Below are 19,112 nucleotides of genomic sequence, written 5' to 3'. Positions count from 1 at the left end.
TTGTACAGTTTACAATAACGCATATTAAAAAGTAAAGGGGCCGTGTAACTCGCTCGTTGACGCGGAAAATGTGTAGGTTCTGCACCCATCCATTTGTAAATTGCAGGTGAGACTCGAGAGATTTATCATTTTTAAACTGATCAGAGGTGTACGCTCTGACACTACAAACAAGTTAAGAAAACACATTGGGGAAGGTTACGAGCGGCAGCTCTTTAAGATCATCCGACCACTCTTTGTGTTCGTACAGATTGAGTTTGTTGATTGTCTTGATTTTTTTCTAAATACTGCATCTTTGCTTCCTTGTTGAGTTTTTCTTTATATGTAATCTTACACTTGATCTGTATGTCATGTCACTTTCACTTTTACTGATAAGCGTGTCCTTAAAAATGGCCGCGACTACCCAGAATGCAATGCGCAGTGACATAGTTTCCCAAGCTCTATACGTTTGGGAGTCTGCATAGGGTGTTTATTTTGAAATTGACAGGGATTTTTGACTTTTATTTTGTATTTCCGGTGCGACTTGGACGCGCGCCCGTCAAAAATAGACTAGGAGCCTATATTTAGCGAAGCGGCTTCTGAAACGCACCGCGTCGCGGCCGGTGTAAACACAAGCATTGACTAGAATGGGCGCGATCAGCTCCGGTAGCCGCGTCGCAGCCGTAATGCGCCGCACACGTGTTCAGTGTAAATGAGGGGTAAGAGCTACACGGAGTTACGATCTCAAACAGCAGCAAGGCCAGCAGGAATATCACTGTCCAACAGCGACACCGCAGGATGGTTTTCCCATTTTGAATATTCAGACACATGAGGCTGTATTTTCTGACCACATGCCGGTTTTATTTGATTTTAACTTTGTTTTACTTGATTTTAAATCTAAATCAAATACCCCTCCTAGGTTGTGTGTTTAAGCCGACCACTGCTGCTCCGTTTTCTTGTCGTTTTCAAAAATCGTCTCAGTTTGATACTGGTCTTGTAGCAGACAGCGAAATTAACTTCTTCCTTTCTCTCCACATGTGCTAGTGTAACTGGTGTGTATAATTGACTCAATTTAATTTGCTTTCTTTTAATTCCTATATTGGACTATTTTTTTTTTATAAATTGTATAAGTTTCATAATAAGAATGGGTTAGTGAACTCCACAAAATTTTGTTAATTTATTATTGTTTGCAGGTTAAAATTACATAATATTAGATTTGGGGAACTTTTTCTTTGGATTCTGTCTGGGGAGGGAATTATATCAGTGGAACACATCCGGGGTTTTCCCCGCGTGCGATGTGCGATAGCCTCAGTCCACCTGTGTGCGAGGCTAAGGAGCACATGTATTATTGAGCTCTCCCTGTAATTGACTCTGGTATGATGATATTTCTTGTCCAAAATGTGTATTTATCGCTGGATTAATGTGATTTATTCTATACTAGTACTTGATTGTATTAGTTATAATGAAAATTTATATTTTGAGGTGTTATTTGACCTTAACGATGTGCATTGTGACGTTAACTAATTAGCATCATATGCTTAGTGTGCCAGAGAGGGAGAAGCGGTCGCCTTTTGATCCACTGATTATTTCTTCTCACTACAGGTATGTTGATTAATTGGTTCTGTTTTATAAAAGAAAAGAGATTTAGTGACTGTGAATGTATTCAATGTAGAGTGTTATGGGAGAAAATCTGATTTAATGACTCATGCAGTGCTTGACGCACGTGGTGCGGCCTACAAATAGTACAATGCTAAATGTATTAATTGATTAATTTTGATATGTAACATAGGAATACTGATTTATTCATACAAATGCTATTATTAGTTTTATTTCACTGCAGTGTGTTATAAATAATAATGTATAAGTAATGTATAAATACTGGAATCAATGCATAAGTTAATGTTATATAGATTTTATATCCAATGTAATATTGTAATCTATTTATTGTAATATTTTATACCCTTACCTTGTAATGTATTAATAGAAATGTGATGTATAAGAAAGACAGAGACATATTGTAAACAGTATAATTTATTTTTCATAATTGTATAATCTCAGTCCACCTGTGTGCGAGGCTAAGGAGCACATGTATTATTGAGCTCTCCCTGTAATTGACTCTGTGTGCCAGAGAGGGAGAAGCGGTCGCCTTTTGATCCACTGATTATTTCTTCTCACTACAGTAAAGGAAAGTGCTAAATCTCACCGAAGAGTGGTCGTGTGGTCTCTGTGTGTGTGAGGGTGACCGGTCCAGACATGCTACACTAGCATTCTTGACATTGTTTTTCCTTTAATAGTTTTGTGCTCCAGACCTAAATCTGAGCCATGGTTTAATGACATTACCTGTTCAGCAAGGAGAGCGTGCAGGAGAGCAGAGCGTCGGTGGAAGACAGACAAGCTTCATCTCTTTTATTTCAATTTAAAGGAAAGCTGGAGAAGGTATCAAAAAATAGTAAAAGCTAAAAAAACTAGATATCTAAAAGAAAAAAACTTTCAAAATTTAAATAAACCATGTGTCCTTTTTAAAAGTATTGATTCAATTTTAAATTCACCCCAATCCTCGTTTAGAAGCTGCTTCTGAAGTCTGTGAGAAATTTTTACACATTTGTTTTAGACCAGATTGCCTCCATTAGAGCTCATATTTCCCCACCTGTATCTGACCCCTCTGAAATGCTGACCTGTTTAACAGTGTTTGACCAGTTTGAGCCTGTGTCACTCTCGTGCCTCAATAAATTCATTCTAGAGCTAAATGTACTACTAACATTGTCCTCCCTTGCCTTTTTAAGGAGGCCTGGACCACTTTACGGCCAAATGTCCAAATAATTATTATCAGCAGTTTGATTTCAGGAATGGTCCCAGTATATTGCAGGGAGGCAACTGTTGTTCTTCTAATTAAAAAGCTAAATCGGGACACTACTATTTTACCTAACTACCGACCGATATCAAAGCTTACTTTTATTTCTAAAATCTTAGGATTGTAATTGTGCAATTTTTCCTATTTAAATACAAATGGTATTTTAGAAACTTTTCGATCTGATTTTAAAGCTTTTCATAGTACCAAGACTGCACTTTTCATAATTTTTAATGATCTTTTATTAACTATAGACCGTGGAGACTCAGTTATTCTTGTGTTTTTAGACCTCACTGCTGCTTTCGACACAATTGATCACGCTATTCTTATCTCTCGCCTAGAGCACTGTGTTTTTATAGTTTTTATCTGACTGATCTTTTTCTGTAAAACTTGGTGACTCTAAATCATCTATCTCCCCCTTCTCTGTTCTCCTTGTACCTTCTCCCTCTTGGAAATATTTTTAAAAGACATGGTATTTCCTACCATTTTTATGTGGATTACTCGCAAATCTATTTACCACTGAGAAGAGATGCAAACGGTTCTCTGACTCCATTACTTGAATGTCTCAAGGATATTAAAACCTGGATGTCTTTTAATTGTTTTAATTTAAATGAAGAAAAAACTGAGATCATTATGTTTGGGCTGACCTTGTGTCCCTGCAGCAATATGTAAAGCCAGTAGTGCCAAATTTAGGCATTAAAATTGACAGTGAATTTAAGTTTGACAAGCAGCTAAACATGGTGGTAAAATCCTGTTTTTATCAATTGAGGCTTTTAACCAAAATTAAACATGTTTTATTTTTTAATATTTTTAGCAAGTGATTCATGCTTTTATTTTGACATGTTTGGATTACTGTAATGCACTTTACATTGGTGTGAACCAAATTTCCCTTTCACGCTTACAGTAAGTCCAAAATGCAGCTGCTCGCCTGTTAACAGGAACCCAGAAACATGAACACATAATAAATAAATAAAGTAGATTGTAATGGATTGGATAGTGAGTGTGAGAGATAGTGTGTGTGTGTGCCAGATTGAGGCGGTTAATCTGTCCTTTGTGATAATGGGTTAATCTGAGCTCATGTGTGATCAGACACAAACACACACTCCCCATCGTGTGATCGTGTGCACATCTTTATTAGCACCACACACACGCTATATTCAGCTAGTATACAAACACCACACAACACAAGACTGCCAGTCCAAATCTGAACACATTTAGCAAGCAGCAGAAAAAAAGATCTCATGAAACATGATGTTCAATAATCCTTTCAGACGCTATTTCTATAAACCTGTCTCAGTCTGACCGCTGTGTCACATTCAGTCTAACAAAAGAGTGCCATGGGAAACAAAACCTGATCTGAACATTTGTCATCCATGACATTAATGTGTCTGTCAATAATACTAACCCTTAAACAGACCATAAACCTCTAAAGAAGAAGAAGAAGAGATGCTAATCTAGGGATAAAGAAGAGAAAAACCACAGCCGTGTTGTTCAGGAGTGAAGGATCTCTCATGGGTTTGTTGTTGTGACGCTTGTTCAGTCGTCGGAGTCGGCGTCGGTGTCTCTGGGATCCCTGAAGATGAACTCTGAGCCCGTGACGCGCCGGTACAGATCAAGGATGTCATCCGTCTCGGTCTGAAAGTGTGGCGTGTGGTCGTACGAGCGTGAGACGAAGATCTAGAGGAGAGACACAGTGGCTCAGCAGCATTCGTTAGCAGGAGTGGTTGATGAAGCTGAGCGCCCGTTACCTGACTCCGGCGGCCGTCGTCGATGGGGACCATCAGGTTACTGACACTCACAAACCTGTGGGAAAAACCAACTGTGAGTGACACGCCTGAACAACACGCCACGCTGCAGAGATGCTTCAGCTCACTTCTCCAGGATGGGCTCCAGCAGGGCCAGTCCGGGAGCGACCTCCTTCTCCGGGTTGCAGGTTTCCACCATCGTGCTGACCACAGCCATATACTTCCCTTCCGCCGCCACGTTATGAGCGAAGGACAGCAGACAGATGTAGATATCTGCACACAAACACCAAACTTTACTACGGAGGAATGCCTATTCAGCCCATGTGTTCTCTTGAGGTGTAAATGTGTTTATCTTTGAGTCCTGGCAACACATCCCTTACTACAAACCCCCCCAAAAAACGTTTAAAACTTAATAAAAACAAAATCTGAAAAAAGATGCAATCTGGAATCTGAGGTTCTGATCTGACTCAAATGATACATGAACCTGCTCCAAAGTCCCAATCTGAGTAAGATTCATGAAACCACTCTGAAGTTCTGATCTGAATCAAATGATTTACGCTCCCGAGTCCCAATCTGAATAATGATCTGCGTACCATCATTTCAGATCAAGACCTGTGAATCATTCAATTACTGAAATCATTAAAACCTACTCTGAAGTTTGGTTCTGAATCAAACGAGTTGTGCTCCAAGATATAGATAAAGGTTCGTAAACCATAAATGAATAGAGAGGTTTTGAAGCTAGAAATCTCACTGATGAAGTTATGACTGGAGCTGAACACCCTTGTGTTTTCAAAAACAAATGCCACCGGTTCTTGCACATCAAGCACGAGCATTTGAGCTTCTGTCACCATATTTAATGAGCAGAGGATGGAAGAAAAATGCAGAAATGAAATGAGCACTTCTTAAGTTGAAATGGAATACTCCAGTGTTTTCCACTTCACTCACCTGACTTCCTGTTGAGGTGCGTCTGTGGGATGATGATCTGGCAGGAGTTGGCGTCGTGGGTGTTTTTGATGGGGTGGTTGAGTAAGCAGATGACACGAATGACGCGACCAACCTTCTTCACGCGCTCCGGCACGTAGCTCGGGTCACAGATCAGCTGCTTACAGCGGAAGACCTTCATCAGGACGAGAATGTGGTCAGATCATCATCATTGGGGTTGTGTAATGATGACCCAGATAGCACACACATACATCTGCAGGAGGTCTGTTAAAGATCTGTTGATCTGGAAAACATCTGACAAACGTCTGAAAGATGTAAGTTACATTCACTCTAAACCATAAACATCTCAGAGACATCTGACAGATGTTTGTCTGACATCTGATAGGAGACGTCCTATAGACGTACTTCTAATGATCAAAAACTGTAATAGTACATCTTACAGACGCCCCTTTTATGTATCTATCATGGGAAGGTGTGTGTGCTCACTTCGCCCTCGGATCGCACCGCCGTCACTCGCCCATCCTTCATCAGGATTTCGTCCACGCGGCGGTTCAGCAGGTATCTGTTCCCGTGGACAGCGCTGAGCCTGCGGAGCGACACGCGTGAGTTAGCTTCACCTGTGAGAGCCACATAACTCATGTGAAGAGAGGAGTGAAGGTCACCTGACGAAGCCCTGAGGCACCTCGCCCAGACCGAACAGAGGATAGAGGAACGGACTGAGACTGTAGCGTGCCAGAGACTCGGAGTACAGCTTGATCCTCTGTATGGTCATCAGACACGGCTGCTCCAGATAACTGACCAATACACACACAGCGTTACTGACCTGATACTGACTGACAAGGTGTAAGTGTTATTCTGGCATTGACCACATTTTTAATTGTTTGATCAAAATGATAGCTTGGTTCAAATCTAGTAGTGTGTGGTTATTGGTCATAGTATCTCTACTAAACCCTAAACAGTTGAAATTTAGTTGAGCTGTGTTTTCCAGAATGAGGACCCGTTTTTCTTTCAAATCCAGTCAAATGTTGTGTGTGTCTCTAAGGTTGCGCTCACTCGTCATTGACGTGAAGGGCCAGAGCGTGACCTGTGACCTCCACCACATCGTCTCCCAGGTCGAAGTGGCGAAACACGTCCCTCATATTGGTTCTGTGCGGGTCCATGTCGTGATGCGTCCGCGGATCGTTCTCCTCGAAGTTCAGCACAAAGGACATGAACTTACGGAAGCGCCGCTTGTCGAACATCCCCATCAGATCTGGAGAAACACACTAATACCAGTCAAACTGAAACCACAACAAACCTCAGATGATAGTAATAACACACCCTAACTGAAATAAAATAGAAAAAAATGTAAACTTATTTTTCTCCTCCTGTTGATAGGGAAACATATTTCATTTTGTTAATTTTTTTATTGATTTACCATTATTTATATAGTGCTTTTTACAATGCAGATTGTGTCAAAGCAGCTTTACAGTATTAAACAGGGAAACAGTGAGCCGTTCTCAAACAGTTTAATTCTAGGCTGCAACAAAGTCAGATTGTGCAGAGGACTCAAAACAAAACAAACAAAAAGAAATAGACATCTAAAGAAAATGAATAAAAATGGACCAAAAACACAAACTTCAGCTACTTAAAATAAAAATGCTAAATTTTAAAACAATAAATAAACTCAAATTTGGAATAGGAATGAAAACTGTACAGACAGTGGTACCTGTATTGTGTGTTTCTGTCTCGGTGCAGGGGACTTTGTGAATTTTCCCTCCTTTATAGACGAAACTGCCTTCAATCACCTTGAAGTCAAGATACCGCGTGACCTCAGTGTACAGCAGCATCTTCACCAGAGGACCTGAAGGAAACATAGTCATCTAGGGCACTATGAGTTAGGCCATGTGGAAAACATAAGGAATCCACTCATTTAAACTGAATATTCTGTAGTATGGGTCACCATACTTGGTGTATGTCACGTCACTTTCAGTGAGCCACAGGAACACTCTCACACACACTTTCTCTCTCTCTCTCTCTCTCACACACTCTCACTCTCTCTCTCTCTCACACACACACACACACTCTAACCGTTTGCAAGCAGAAACTTGGGAATCAGATCCACGTTCCAGTCTTTCCCGCATCCCATTGATTTTGAAGGAGCAGAAACCTGGAACCTCTTATAAAGCTGTTCAGAAAAACAAAGAAATGTTAAAGTGTGTGAGGTGTGTGTATGTGTGTGTGTGAGTGAGTGTGTGTGTGTGTGTGTGTGTGTGTGTGTGTGTGTGTGTGTGTGTGTGTGTGTTATCATTTACCTCCTCCAGAGGGGAAACTGAGGCACTTTCTCCTCCATAATACGGGTTGGAGTCCATATGAAGGACCTTCTTCCCGTTGACAGACATCAGTCCAGATAAAACACATTCCTGTATCACACAGACCACCGGTCATCACACACAGATCACCACACACTGGTCATCACACACAGACCACTGGTCATCACACACTGGTCAAAACACACAGACCACTGGTCATCACAAACCGTTCATCACACACAGACCACTGGTCATCACACACCGTTCATCACACACAGACCACTGGTCCTCACACACCGGTCATCACACACAGACCACTGGTCATCACAAACCGTTCATCACACACAGACCACTGGTCCTCACACACCGGTCATCACACACAGACCACTGGTCCTCACACACCGGTCATCACACACAGGCCAAGTCAAGTCACCTTTATTTATATAGCGCTTTAAACAAAATACATTGCGTCAAAGCACTGAACAACATTCATTTGGAAAACAGTGTGTCAATAATGCAAAATGATAGTTAAAGGCAGTTCATCATTGAATTCAGTGATGTAATCTCTGTTCAGTTGAAAATAGTGTCTGTGCATTTATTTGCAATCAAGTCAATGATATCGCTGTAGATGAAGTGACCCCAACTAAGCAAGCCAGAGGCGACAGCGGCAAGGAACCGAAACTCCATCGGTGACAGAATGGAGAAAAAAACCTTGGGAGAAACCAGGCTCAGTTGGGGTCAGTTCTCCTCTGACCAGACGAAACCAGTAGTTCAATTCCAGACTGCAGCAAAGTCAGATTGTGCAGAAGAATCATCTGTTTCCTGTGGTCTTGTCCTGGTGGTCCTCTGAGACAAGGTCTTTACAGGGGATCTGTATCTGGGCTCTAGTTGTCCTGGTCTCCGCTGTCTTTCAGGGCAGTAGAGGTCCTTTCTAGGTGCTGATCCACCATCTGGTCTGGATACGTACTGGATCCGGGTGACTGCAGTGACCCTCTGATCTGGACACAGACTGGATCTGGTGGCCACGGTGACCTCGGAACAAGAGAGAAACAGACTATTATTAGCGTAGATGCCATTCTTCTAATGATGTAGCAAGTACATAGGGTGTTATGTGAAGTGTTCCCGGTTCCGGTTTACCTAATTAATGCAGCCTAAAAATCCTTTAACGGATTTGGATATTAAAAGCATATTAGTATGTTATGTGTAAGCCAGGTTAAAGAGATGGGTCTTTAATCTAGATTTAAACTGCAAGAGTGTGTCTGCCTCCCGAACAATGTTAGGTAGGTTATTCCAGAGTTTAGGCGCCAAATAGGAAAAGGATCTGCTGCCCGCAGTTGATTTTGATATTCTAGGTTTTTATCAAATTGCCTGAGTTTTGAGAACAGTAAACAATAAACAGGGGAGACCAGGGTCCTGTACCATGATGGTAGCTGAACAAATTCAGAGTTACAGGAGCAGTTTTGAGTTGACAAAACCAAACCTCTCCAATCCGGATTTGTTGGTACCATGATGCTGTTCATCAACTTTCTTTGTCAATTCAGGCTTTGATCCTGAGTTTGTGGAGCACGTGCACATGAATGTGTGACATCACTGGCGAACAGCCAATCACGAGCCTTGCAACACAAAGCAAGTTTGATTTACTTCTTGTGAGAGACCCAGTGAGATTCAAAACTAAAGATTTTGCTAAAGATTAAGAGATTGAAGAATATGACACATTTAAATGTCATATGAAAAATGAAGGAGGACTAATAAAATGATCTTGCTCCATCAGTGTAGTCACAAGTGGAACTTGTTAACTTAGTTTATACATTTGAAAATATATAGTGATAGAGACTTGAACATGTAAGGTCAGATTTGTAATTTTTAAAATAGTGCAATCTTTTGATACTACAGCTTATTTATATTACATGATCTGTATACATTAATATTTATTTAAAATAATGTTAATAAATGTTAAACTAAAATTGCTTGTGTGTAAGAGATAAATAATAATATGAATCACAAAATGTATATAAATCATAAAATGACTCAGCTTTATCATTAAAGCCAGACTTCTATTTTTTTTTTATATATATATAAGCATAAGTGACCTTTAATTTGGAGCAAGATAAACTGGAGTGACTTTGTGTCAGACATGTGTCACTTCTCTCACATCTGATTGGTTCACCTTCAGTCTGAGATCTTGAATCCAGAACATAACCTGCCCCGGAGCAGGTTAGCCGTGCAGCGTAACACCGATTAAAGCCAAGCTACTTTCATAGTACCTAAAACCCAGGGTTGGCGGAAACTAAGCTGAAACATAGCTGGCTAGCCACCTAATCCAGCTTCATGGTACAGGCCCCAGGTAATACTATGAGGTTTCATAGAATTCCAACCAAAACGCTGACCTGATGAATCGATGGCTGCTTGTCCTGGGTATTGAGAGTGAGGAGTTGTCGTCATAGCACAAAGCCCCTCCCTCGATATTACAGTCTCCGCCATGTTGGCAGGATACCGGCGGCGAAACAGTATTGTTTACATGTGTTGTTAACTCGGTAGTAGAGGAGGTTCTCGCAATTCTGCACTGTTTTACCATGCCTGGAAGTTACTGCTGCGTTAAAAACTGCTCCAGTACCTCTCACGATACATATGGAGAACATAGGAACAATGGAATACAGTTTTTTTTAGGTTACACCAAGCGCAAAACAGCGGTATTTGGAGAAGCGCTCAAGCATACAAAATATCGACCCATACGAGCTCCCTGCAGCAGCACAGAGACCAGGACCATTTACATCCACGCACACATATGGACATTGGGAATTATATATTTTTTTGGTTTAAGTTACTACACAATGCAGGAGTTTAAAAGCCACAAGTCTTTGGAAAGTTACGAGGCTTTCTGCTGTGGCTGGGTCCATCTACAGCAGGTGAAGAAAACAGTGTTGTACTGGCCAAAGTAAGTTTATTCACATGTGTTTTAGTGTATTGTAATTACACTGCATTTAGAATGCACTTCTTGACCAAAATGGCAAAGTAATTAACTGCGACTGTTTCGTAAACACTAGATTGTAACGAGATGTTCAATGTACACAAACGTTTCCAACATGTTTTGATGGAGGCTAAAGCTGTGTATGTTTAGTTATGATTAGATTTTAACCCAATGACACATACTGTACCAGGTTTTTGTGTTGGGGGCTGCAAAGTGGACAAACCAGTTCTGGGTTATCTAGGGTAGTTAAATGTGTGATTGCAAGATGTAAATGTCCTGGTTAGATTAAAGCCATTGAAAGCGTGAATGCAAGGTGACTTACATCGTAAATAATATAATTCCCAATATCCATATGTGAGCACTGAGGTATATGGTTCAGATCTCTGTGCCGCTGCAGGGAGCTCGTATGGGTCGATATTTCGGATGCCTGAGAGCTTCTCCAAACACCGCTGTTTTGCGCTTGGTGTGAGCTTGTTCCTGTAAGGTCCCCTTTCTTTCGCCTTATGTTTTTGCATTGCTTTACTTTCTTCCTTTTCTTTCTCGTATTCGTAGATCCGTCTCGATCTGTTCCGCCAACAAAATAAATGCGCACAAAATAAAGAGCTCTGAAATGTTTAGTCGCGCCTCTGTGAAGTTCTGAAGGCATTGCCCCTGGCAACCGATAGCGTATCCTGCCATCAGGGTCGATCGGCTCAGACCCCTCCCAAATCAGACCCCTCCCACATGACTCCTCACTCTCAATAGTTCCAAACACACCTGTAAACACCATTACAAAGTATTTCGTTTGCTCTAAACATTTTACTGTAGACGACTATTTTGAAAAAATGCAAGTTGCCACACGGACCATGAAACGTGTGCTAAAGGATACAGCCATCCCATCGATAATAAAGACAGGACAAATTGGATCACCTGTTGCTGCGGTAAGTGTTTTCCATTATGTTTTGAGATGACTAACATTAGCCATACTAACAGTGCCATGCTAATGTAATATAACCTTAGTAGTGACACTATTACGTGAATAGGGGCTCCGTGTATCCCCTTTATTGTTATTATTGTGTTGTCATGAACACACTGCTCGTGATCATTATAACAGAATCACTTACTTGGTGGACGTTTCTTCCAGTTGATCTTGTCACAATGGGAAAAGAAACGATAACTGCCGGGTGTATTAGGGCAGAGAAATCTTCCGTGGTAGTGACGGAATATTTTGATTGTCATCAAGCCTTGACATTGATGGCAATACCCGGTCCCATTCATTACAACAAAGGCACTCGGTTTCTGTCGGCATAGGTTGGCATGTTCCACATTTACACCACCAGTCCATGTTCGTTCTGATTCTCCCTTCGAAATCAATCTGTTCGGCATCTTGTCTTATAGCTTCCAAAGTTTGTAACTCCTCGTCTGTGTATTCTGGCTCAAAACTATATGGTTCTGGATCTTGGTTTGATACACAGTAAAATTCCTCTGAGTCTGACAATTCCTCAAAGTCAGCCATGATCACGAGTCACGTCTAGCTAGTTAGTCACGTTTGTTTTGTTTACAGAACCATCAACAGGGCGTCTCGTGTGCTGCGCTAATCATTCCGCCCAAGTAACATTAGCTGTGCTCCTACGCCTAGTGAGAATATAGTTCCCTGTATTTATACGATTAAAAATGGTCTCTGTCTCATATAGCCTTGTTATTTGTACATGCTGTGACTATACAGATCACAACATGTAAATAGGAAAATGTTTGCATTATTTTGTCACTTATTGGGATTACTATGCTACCATTTTCCATTTACATCCAGTCTTTGTGCTAAGCTAGGCTAGCGGTGGGTGCGTCAAATAACACTTACAGAACGCACAGAAATGAAAAAGGTATGTATGGACTTATCTAACTCTGGGGGATACTGTGAATAAGCTAAAGCCCTAAAAAGTCGGAGTGTTCCTTTAATCTAGATTTAAACTGCAAGAGTGTGTCTGCCTCCCGAAAAATGTTAAGTAGGTTATTCCAGAGTTTAGGCGCCAAATAGGAAAAGGATCTGCCGCCCGCAGTTGATTTTTATATTTTAGGTATTATCAAATTGCCTGAGTTTTGAGAACGTAGCGGACGTAGAGGATTATGATGTAAAAGGAGCTCATTCAAATACTGAGGTGCTAAACCATTCAGGGCTTTATAAGTAATAAGCAATATTTTAAAATCTATACAATGTTTGATAGGGAGCCAGTGCAGTGTTGACAGGACCGGGCTAATATGGTCATACTTCCTGGTTCTAGTAAGAACTCTGGCTGCTGCATTTTGGACTAGCTGTAGTTTGTTTACTAAGTGTGCTGAACAACCACCCAATAAAGCATTACAATAGTCTAACCTTGAAGTCATAATGTCACACACCTGGACTCATTTAATGTGTTTTTGCCCGTGACCCAGTTTCTGTCTTTCCGTGTTTGATTAGTTCCCAGGTGTGTCCATTATCTTCCTCATGTGTTCCATGTCCCTGTTAATTTAATGATTCCATCCACCTGTGTTTCCCCAATTATCTGTTGTTCATAAGCCTTGTCCCTTCAGTTCTGTTTTGTCGGGTCTTCTCACTTGTGACTAACTTGCTACTTACGTGTGTCTACCTCTGTGCTCCATGTTGGATATCCCCTGTGTTGGATATATTAAAAGCCTTATTCTGTTTATCCTCGACTCCGTATTCCTTCAGACAGCGTAAAACCGTGACAGAAGACCCGACCTCAAAAGAGAAAATAGAAAACTGCGTGTTCTTCCCTCCGTTTTGCTTTTGTTTTTTCACAGTCTTTTCTTTTCTTAGTGTCTATGGATCCCCTCTATCGTCCCGAATTCCTCATCCTCCTGCTGAAGCAGGAAGGACGTTCTCTCGAGGACCATACCAGACAGTTTTTCCTATTAGCTAATGCCACCAGCTACCCGGACGGCGCGCTCTGCACCTTCTACAACACCAGCCTGAACTCCAAATGCAGAGCGTTGTCGTCCGAAGATGGTCCTCGAGAGGATTTCGCCGCATTTGTGGAGTGGACTCTGGCGAGAAATGGGTCACCTCTCACCGTCTGCCCCATAGAGGACCTCGCCAGCCCCACTCCCGACCCAGAGACCAGCCAGCCACCATCACGCCGCACGGAGCCAGAGCCCACCGCAGCCGCAGAGTCCGAGCCATCCACTGACAGGGAGCCGGATCTCGAGAGCGCGACTGACCAGGTGTGTGAGCCGGCAACACTGTGCATCGTGGGAGTCCTCGTGGAGATCGAGGGCATGGAGGAAAGCCCTGCCCACACTCCTGCGACTGAGGGTGAGCTATATGCAGTCTCTGAAAGTCATATGGAGCAAGCTCTGGATCTGATGGACTGGTCTATGGAGGTAATCCCTAATTTTCCTGTTTCCCCGCTGGTTCCGTCCAGCCCTGAATCTTCTGTCTCTCTGCTGGTTCCGCCCAGCCCTGGATCTTCTGTTTCTCCGCTGGTTACGCCCAGCCCTAAGTTTTCTGTTTCTCCGCTGGTTACGCCCAGCCCTGAGTTTTCTGTTTCTCCGCTGGTTACGCCCAGCCCTGAGTTTTCTGTTTCTCCGCTGGTTCCGCCCAGCCCTGAGTTTTCTGTTTCTCCGCTGGTTACGCCCAGCCCTGAGTTTTCTGTTTCTCCGCTGGTTACGCCCAGCCCTGAATTTCCTGTTTCTCCGCTGGTTACGCCCAGCCTTGAATCTTCTGTGTCTCCGCTGGTTCCGCCCAGCTCTGAATCTTCTGTGTCTCCGCTGGTTCCGCCCAGCTCTGAATCTTCTGTGTCTCCGCTGGTTCCGCCCAGCTCTGAATCTTCTGTGTCTCGGCTGGTTGCGCCCAGCTCTGAATCTTCTGTGTCTCCGCTGGTTCCGGCCAGCTCTGAATCTTCTGTGTCTCCGCTGGTTCCGGCCAGCTCTGAATCTTCTGTGTCTCCGCTGGTTCCGCCCAGCTCTGAATCTTCTGTGTCTCCGCTGGTTCCGCCCAGCTCTGAGTCTTCTGTGTCTCCGCTGGTTCCGCCCAGCCCTGAATCTTCTGTGTCTCCTGTATTCCCTCCCAGCCTCCCTCTCCCGCCTCCTCCCAAACCTGCTGGTCCCTCTACTCTTTCGCTGGTTCCGTCCAGTCCTGATCCTCCTGTCCTTCCTCCCATCCTTCTCCTCTCTCCTCCTCCTAGACCAGCCAGTTCCTCGTCATCCCTGCTGGTGCCAGTCAGTCCCGCAGCTCACCCTCAGTCCGCGCCATCGGGGCGCGGTGGTTCGCCGCTGGACTGCCAGTCTCCAGCTCCGCCTTGGCGTGTTAAGGCCCTGTCTCCGCCTCCAGCCTCCGAGCCCTGGACTCCTCCTCAGTCCTTCGACCCAGCGGCTCCGCCTTGGCTCTTAGCTCCCTCGTCTCCACCGTGGCCTGTCATCCCACCTGCTCCACCGGGCTCCCTCGTCCCTCCGGCTCCACCTTGGTCAGTCGTCGACCATCCGCCGCCTCGGGACTCCACTCCTCTGGTTCCACCTCGTCACTCCATCCCTCCGGCTCTGTCAGGCTCCTCCTTCCCTCCGGTTCCACCTCCATCCTCGGTCGCTCCGGCTCCACAGCGGTCTGCCAGGACCCTGCCTCCGCCTTGGTCGCCTGAGCCTTCTGCTCCACCTAGGCCCTCCGGAACCTCGACGTCCCCCTGGCTCTGCGGCTGGGCTGCTCCATCTTGGGCTCCTCACCCATCGGTGCAGTCTCCGCCTGTCGGCCCCCTGGTGTCGTCGACCCTTCCTTCACCGTGGCTCCTCCCGCCGTCGACTCCACCTTGGATCTCCGTCCTGGCTGGTCTCTGGTGGACCATCTGGCTCTTCCTGCTCCTGTCTCCTCCCTGGCTCCTTCCTCCGTCTCCTCCCTGGCTCCTCCTTCTGTGGTCCCTGTCTGCTGGCCCCCTCCTGGAAGTCCGTCCTCCACCGGAACCTCCTCCCAAGTTCCCACCTACGCCTCCCCCTGTTGTTTCTACGGTGCGAGGACGCACCTACCGGGAGGGGGGAGTACTGTCACACACCTGGACTCATTTAATGTGTTTTTGCCCGTGACCCAGTTTCTGTCTTTCCGTGTTTGATTAGTTCCCAGGTGTGTCCATTATCTTCCTCATGTGTTCCATGTCCCTGTTAATTTAATGATTCCATCCACCTGTGTTTCCCCAATTATCTGTTGTTCATAAGCCTTGTCCCTTCAGTTCTGTTTTGTCGGGTCTTCTCACTTGTGACTAACTTGCTACTTACGTGTGTCTACCTCTGTGCTCCATGTTGGATATCCCCTGTGTTGGATATATTAAAAGCCTTATTCTGTTTATCCTCGACTCCGTATTCCTTCAGGCAGCGTAAAACCGTGACACATAAATGCATGGATTAACATTTCTGCATTTGACATTGAGAGCAAAGGCCGTAATTAAGATATATTTTTGAGATGGAAAATTGCAGTTTTACAAATGCTAGAAACGTGGCTTTCTAAGGAAAGATTGCGATCAAATAGCACACCTAGGTTCCTAACTGATGACGAAGAATTGACAGAGCAACCATCAAGTCTTAGACAGTGTTCTAGGTTATTACAAGCAGAGTTTTTAGGTCCTATAATTAACACCTCTGTTTTTTTCAGAATTTAGCAGTAAGAAATTACTCGTCATCCAGTTTTTTTATATCGACTTTGCATTCCATTAGTTTTTCAAATTGGTGTGTTTCACCAGGCTGCGAGGAAATATAGAGCTGAGTATTATCAGCATAACAGTGAAAGCTAACACCATGTTTCCTGATGATATCTCCCAAGGGTAACATATAAAGCGTGAAGAGTAGCGGCCCTAGTACTGAGCCTTGAGGTACTCCATACTGCACTTGTGATCGATATGATACATCTTCATTCACTGCTACGAACTGATGGCGGTCATATAAGTATGATTTAAACCATGTTAATGCACTTCCACTGATGCCAACAAAGTGTTCAAGTCTATGCAAAAGAATGTTGTGGTCAATTGTGTCAAACGCAGCACTAAGATCCAATAAAACTAATAGAGAGATACACCCACGATCAGATGATAAGAGCAGATCATTTGTAACTCTAAGGAGAGCAGTCTCAGTACTATGATACGGTCTAAATCCTGACTGGAAATCCTCACATATACCATTTTTCTCTAAGAAGGAATATAATTGTGAGGATACCACCTTTTCTAGTATCTTAGACAGAAAAGGGAGATTCGAGATTGGTCTATAATTAACAAGTTCTCTGGGGTCAAGTTGTGGTTTTTTGATGAGAGGCTTAATAACAGCCAGTTTGAAGGTTTTGGGGACATATCCTAATGACAATGAGGAATTAATAATAATCAGAAGAGGACCTATGACTTCTGGAAGCACCTCTTTTAGGAGCTTAGATGGTATAGGGTCTAACATACATGTTGTTGGTTTAGATGATTTAACAAGTTTATACAATTCTTCCTCTCCTATAGTAGAGAATGAGTGGAACTGTTCCTCAGGGGGTCTATAGTGCACTGTCTGATGTGATACTGTAGCTGACGGCTGAATGATTGCAATTTTATCTCTAATAGTATCGATTTTAGAAGTAAAGTAGTTCATAAAGTCATTACTGCTGTGGTGTTGGGAAATGTCAACACTTGTTGAGGCTTTATTTTTCGTTAATTTAGCCACTGTATTGAATAAATACCTGGGGTTATGTTTGTTTTCTTCTAAAAGAGAAGAAAAGTAATCGGATCTAGCAGTTTTTAATGCTTTTCTGTAGGATAGGTTAGTTTCCCACCAAGCAATACGAAATACCTCTAGTTTTGTTTTCCTCCAGCTGCGCTCCATTTTTCGGGCTGTTCTCTTTAGGGTGCGAGTATGCTCATTATACTATGGTGTCAAACTGTTTTCCTTAACCTTAACACACAGACCACCACACACCGGTCATCACACACAGACCACCAGTCATCACACACTGGTCAGCACACATCGGTCACCACACACTGTTCATCACACACAGGCCACCACACATCGGTCATCACACACTGCTAATCACACACAGACCACCGGTCACCACACACCGGTCACCACACACAGACCACCGGTCATCACACACTGGTCACCACACACAGACCACCGGTCATCACACACTGGTCAGCACACACCGGTCATCACACACAGACCACCACACACCGGTCATCACACACTGGTCACCACACACCGGTCATCACACTGAGATTATCTGCTGTACAGACTCAGGAGCTCCGTCTGGACTCAGCACATAAACATAGTCACTGTGTTCAGACTGTGTCTTCAGAAGACAAGCGGTCTTACTTTTAACAATCAGATTAAAACAATATATCTTCTTGCAGTGGAATTTAAATTCATGACCGGTCTTGAAGAGGAAAAAAATGAGCTGACTAGCTTTTTAAGACTAGTCTAAGCAGTTTATACACTGGCCCCTGATCTAGTCTGATCTCAGACCAGGATGTGAATGTTTCTTACCTTCAGTCCGGTTCCCAGAACAATCACATCAAACTCCGGCATCCTTACGCCCTGCGAGTGAATCCCAACACACTGTCCAGTCGACTGTGTGATTATTATATTATCCTAAACTCATAATCCTCGCCTTATGTGAGGGTCACACACACACACACACACACACACACACACTGTCTGTCTGCAGGAGTGTTCAGACACTTGAGATTCACACACATTTGCTACTTTTTCCATTTTCAGCCTTTAATAACCTGCTGAACAAACTATAGACACATCGCAGAATTTATAATGGTTTTACTGGTTATAATGGGACTTTCTACATTCTAATGGAATAAGTCCCAAAACACACTACACAAAACCATTTTTATTGGGTAAAAACTAATGGTTTGTTATGTTTGTAATGGTATTTGTAGTGGAAACCATTCAAAATGTCTACCAGTTTTTCTTCAGCACTGTAACAATAAAACAATAACTGTAATACAACAGAGTTTCTGATTATTTATAAAAATATATAGATGATAGTATATGGCTTATAACTGAATTGTTTGACAATGTATGACTACATTTCCCAGCATGCTCCATGCCAGACTAGTTTAGCCATTCAGGTTTTGAGTCTCGTTTAGCCTGGACATGTAGCAGGTGTTTATTCACCTTATTCCGCCCCGCCCACTTTTAATACTTCGCATTTCCGCATTTTGTCATCCGACTTCCGCTAAACCGATACGGCACGTCCGGTTACTAGTTTAGTAGTTGTACGATTGTTTATAGCTAGCTATAACTGTGGCCAAATGACAAAGAACGTTATGTTATAAATTTGGAGCACGATGAAAACGTCTTACGACGATCAAATGGTCTCAAATTGTCCCATCCATCGACGCTGTTAA

General features: G+C 43.3%; 2 protein-coding genes across 3 annotated transcripts; both read right to left on the bottom strand.

The window, feature by feature from the left end:
* Positions 1-3,936: 3,936 nt before the first annotated feature.
* On the bottom strand, positions 3,937-18,345 carry zgc:112334 (uncharacterized protein LOC619199 homolog). 2 transcript variants are annotated; one of them, XM_052589909.1, is made up of 11 exons: positions 18,235-18,345; positions 7,806-7,913; positions 7,582-7,678; positions 7,220-7,354; positions 6,565-6,763; positions 6,174-6,305; positions 5,998-6,097; positions 5,515-5,686; positions 4,698-4,842; positions 4,573-4,627; positions 3,937-4,501 (listed from the first exon to the last, which is right to left on the bottom strand). In XM_052589909.1, the coding sequence occupies exons 1-11, from the start codon at positions 18,274-18,276 to the stop codon at positions 4,361-4,363; spliced, it is 1,326 nt and encodes a 441-aa protein (XP_052445869.1). In that variant the 5' UTR covers positions 18,277-18,345; the 3' UTR covers positions 3,937-4,360. The 2 variants fall into 2 exon arrangements, with proteins under 2 accessions (XP_052445869.1, XP_052445870.1); XM_052589910.1 differs by having other exon boundaries at positions 7,806-8,834; positions 18,235-18,303.
* Positions 8,841-15,094, bottom strand: LOC127987550 (variant surface antigen B-like). Its single transcript, XM_052589911.1, has 2 exons — positions 12,719-15,094; positions 8,841-9,047 (listed from the first exon to the last, which is right to left on the bottom strand). The coding sequence occupies exon 1, from the start codon at positions 14,904-14,906 to the stop codon at positions 14,085-14,087; it is 822 nt and encodes a 273-aa protein (XP_052445871.1). The 5' UTR covers positions 14,907-15,094; the 3' UTR covers positions 8,841-9,047; positions 12,719-14,084.
* Positions 18,346-19,112: the final 767 nt, after the last annotated feature.

Source organism: Carassius gibelio, chromosome B22 (assembly GCF_023724105.1).
Source record: "Carassius gibelio isolate Cgi1373 ecotype wild population from Czech Republic chromosome B22, carGib1.2-hapl.c, whole genome shotgun sequence".
Classification (NCBI taxonomy): domain Eukaryota; kingdom Metazoa; phylum Chordata; class Actinopteri; order Cypriniformes; family Cyprinidae; genus Carassius; species Carassius gibelio.
This window is presented reverse-complemented; position numbering and strand designations above follow the sequence as displayed.

Coding starts and splice junctions, on each gene's coding strand:
- LOC127987550 (XM_052589911.1), bottom strand. CDS start 14,906: ATGGGAGGAAGGACAGGAGGATCAGGACTGGACGGAACCAGCGAAAGA.
- zgc:112334 (XM_052589909.1), bottom strand. CDS start 18,276: ATGCCGGAGTTTGATGTGATTGTTCTGGGAACCGGACTGAAG. Junction 7,914..18,234: donor TTCTGGGAACCGGACTGAAG/GTAAGAAACATT, acceptor TGTGTGATACAG/GAATGTGTTTTATCTGGACT. Junction 4,628..4,697: donor CTGGAGCCCATCCTGGAGAA/GTGAGCTGAAGC, acceptor TTTTTCCCACAG/GTTTGTGAGTGTCAGTAACC.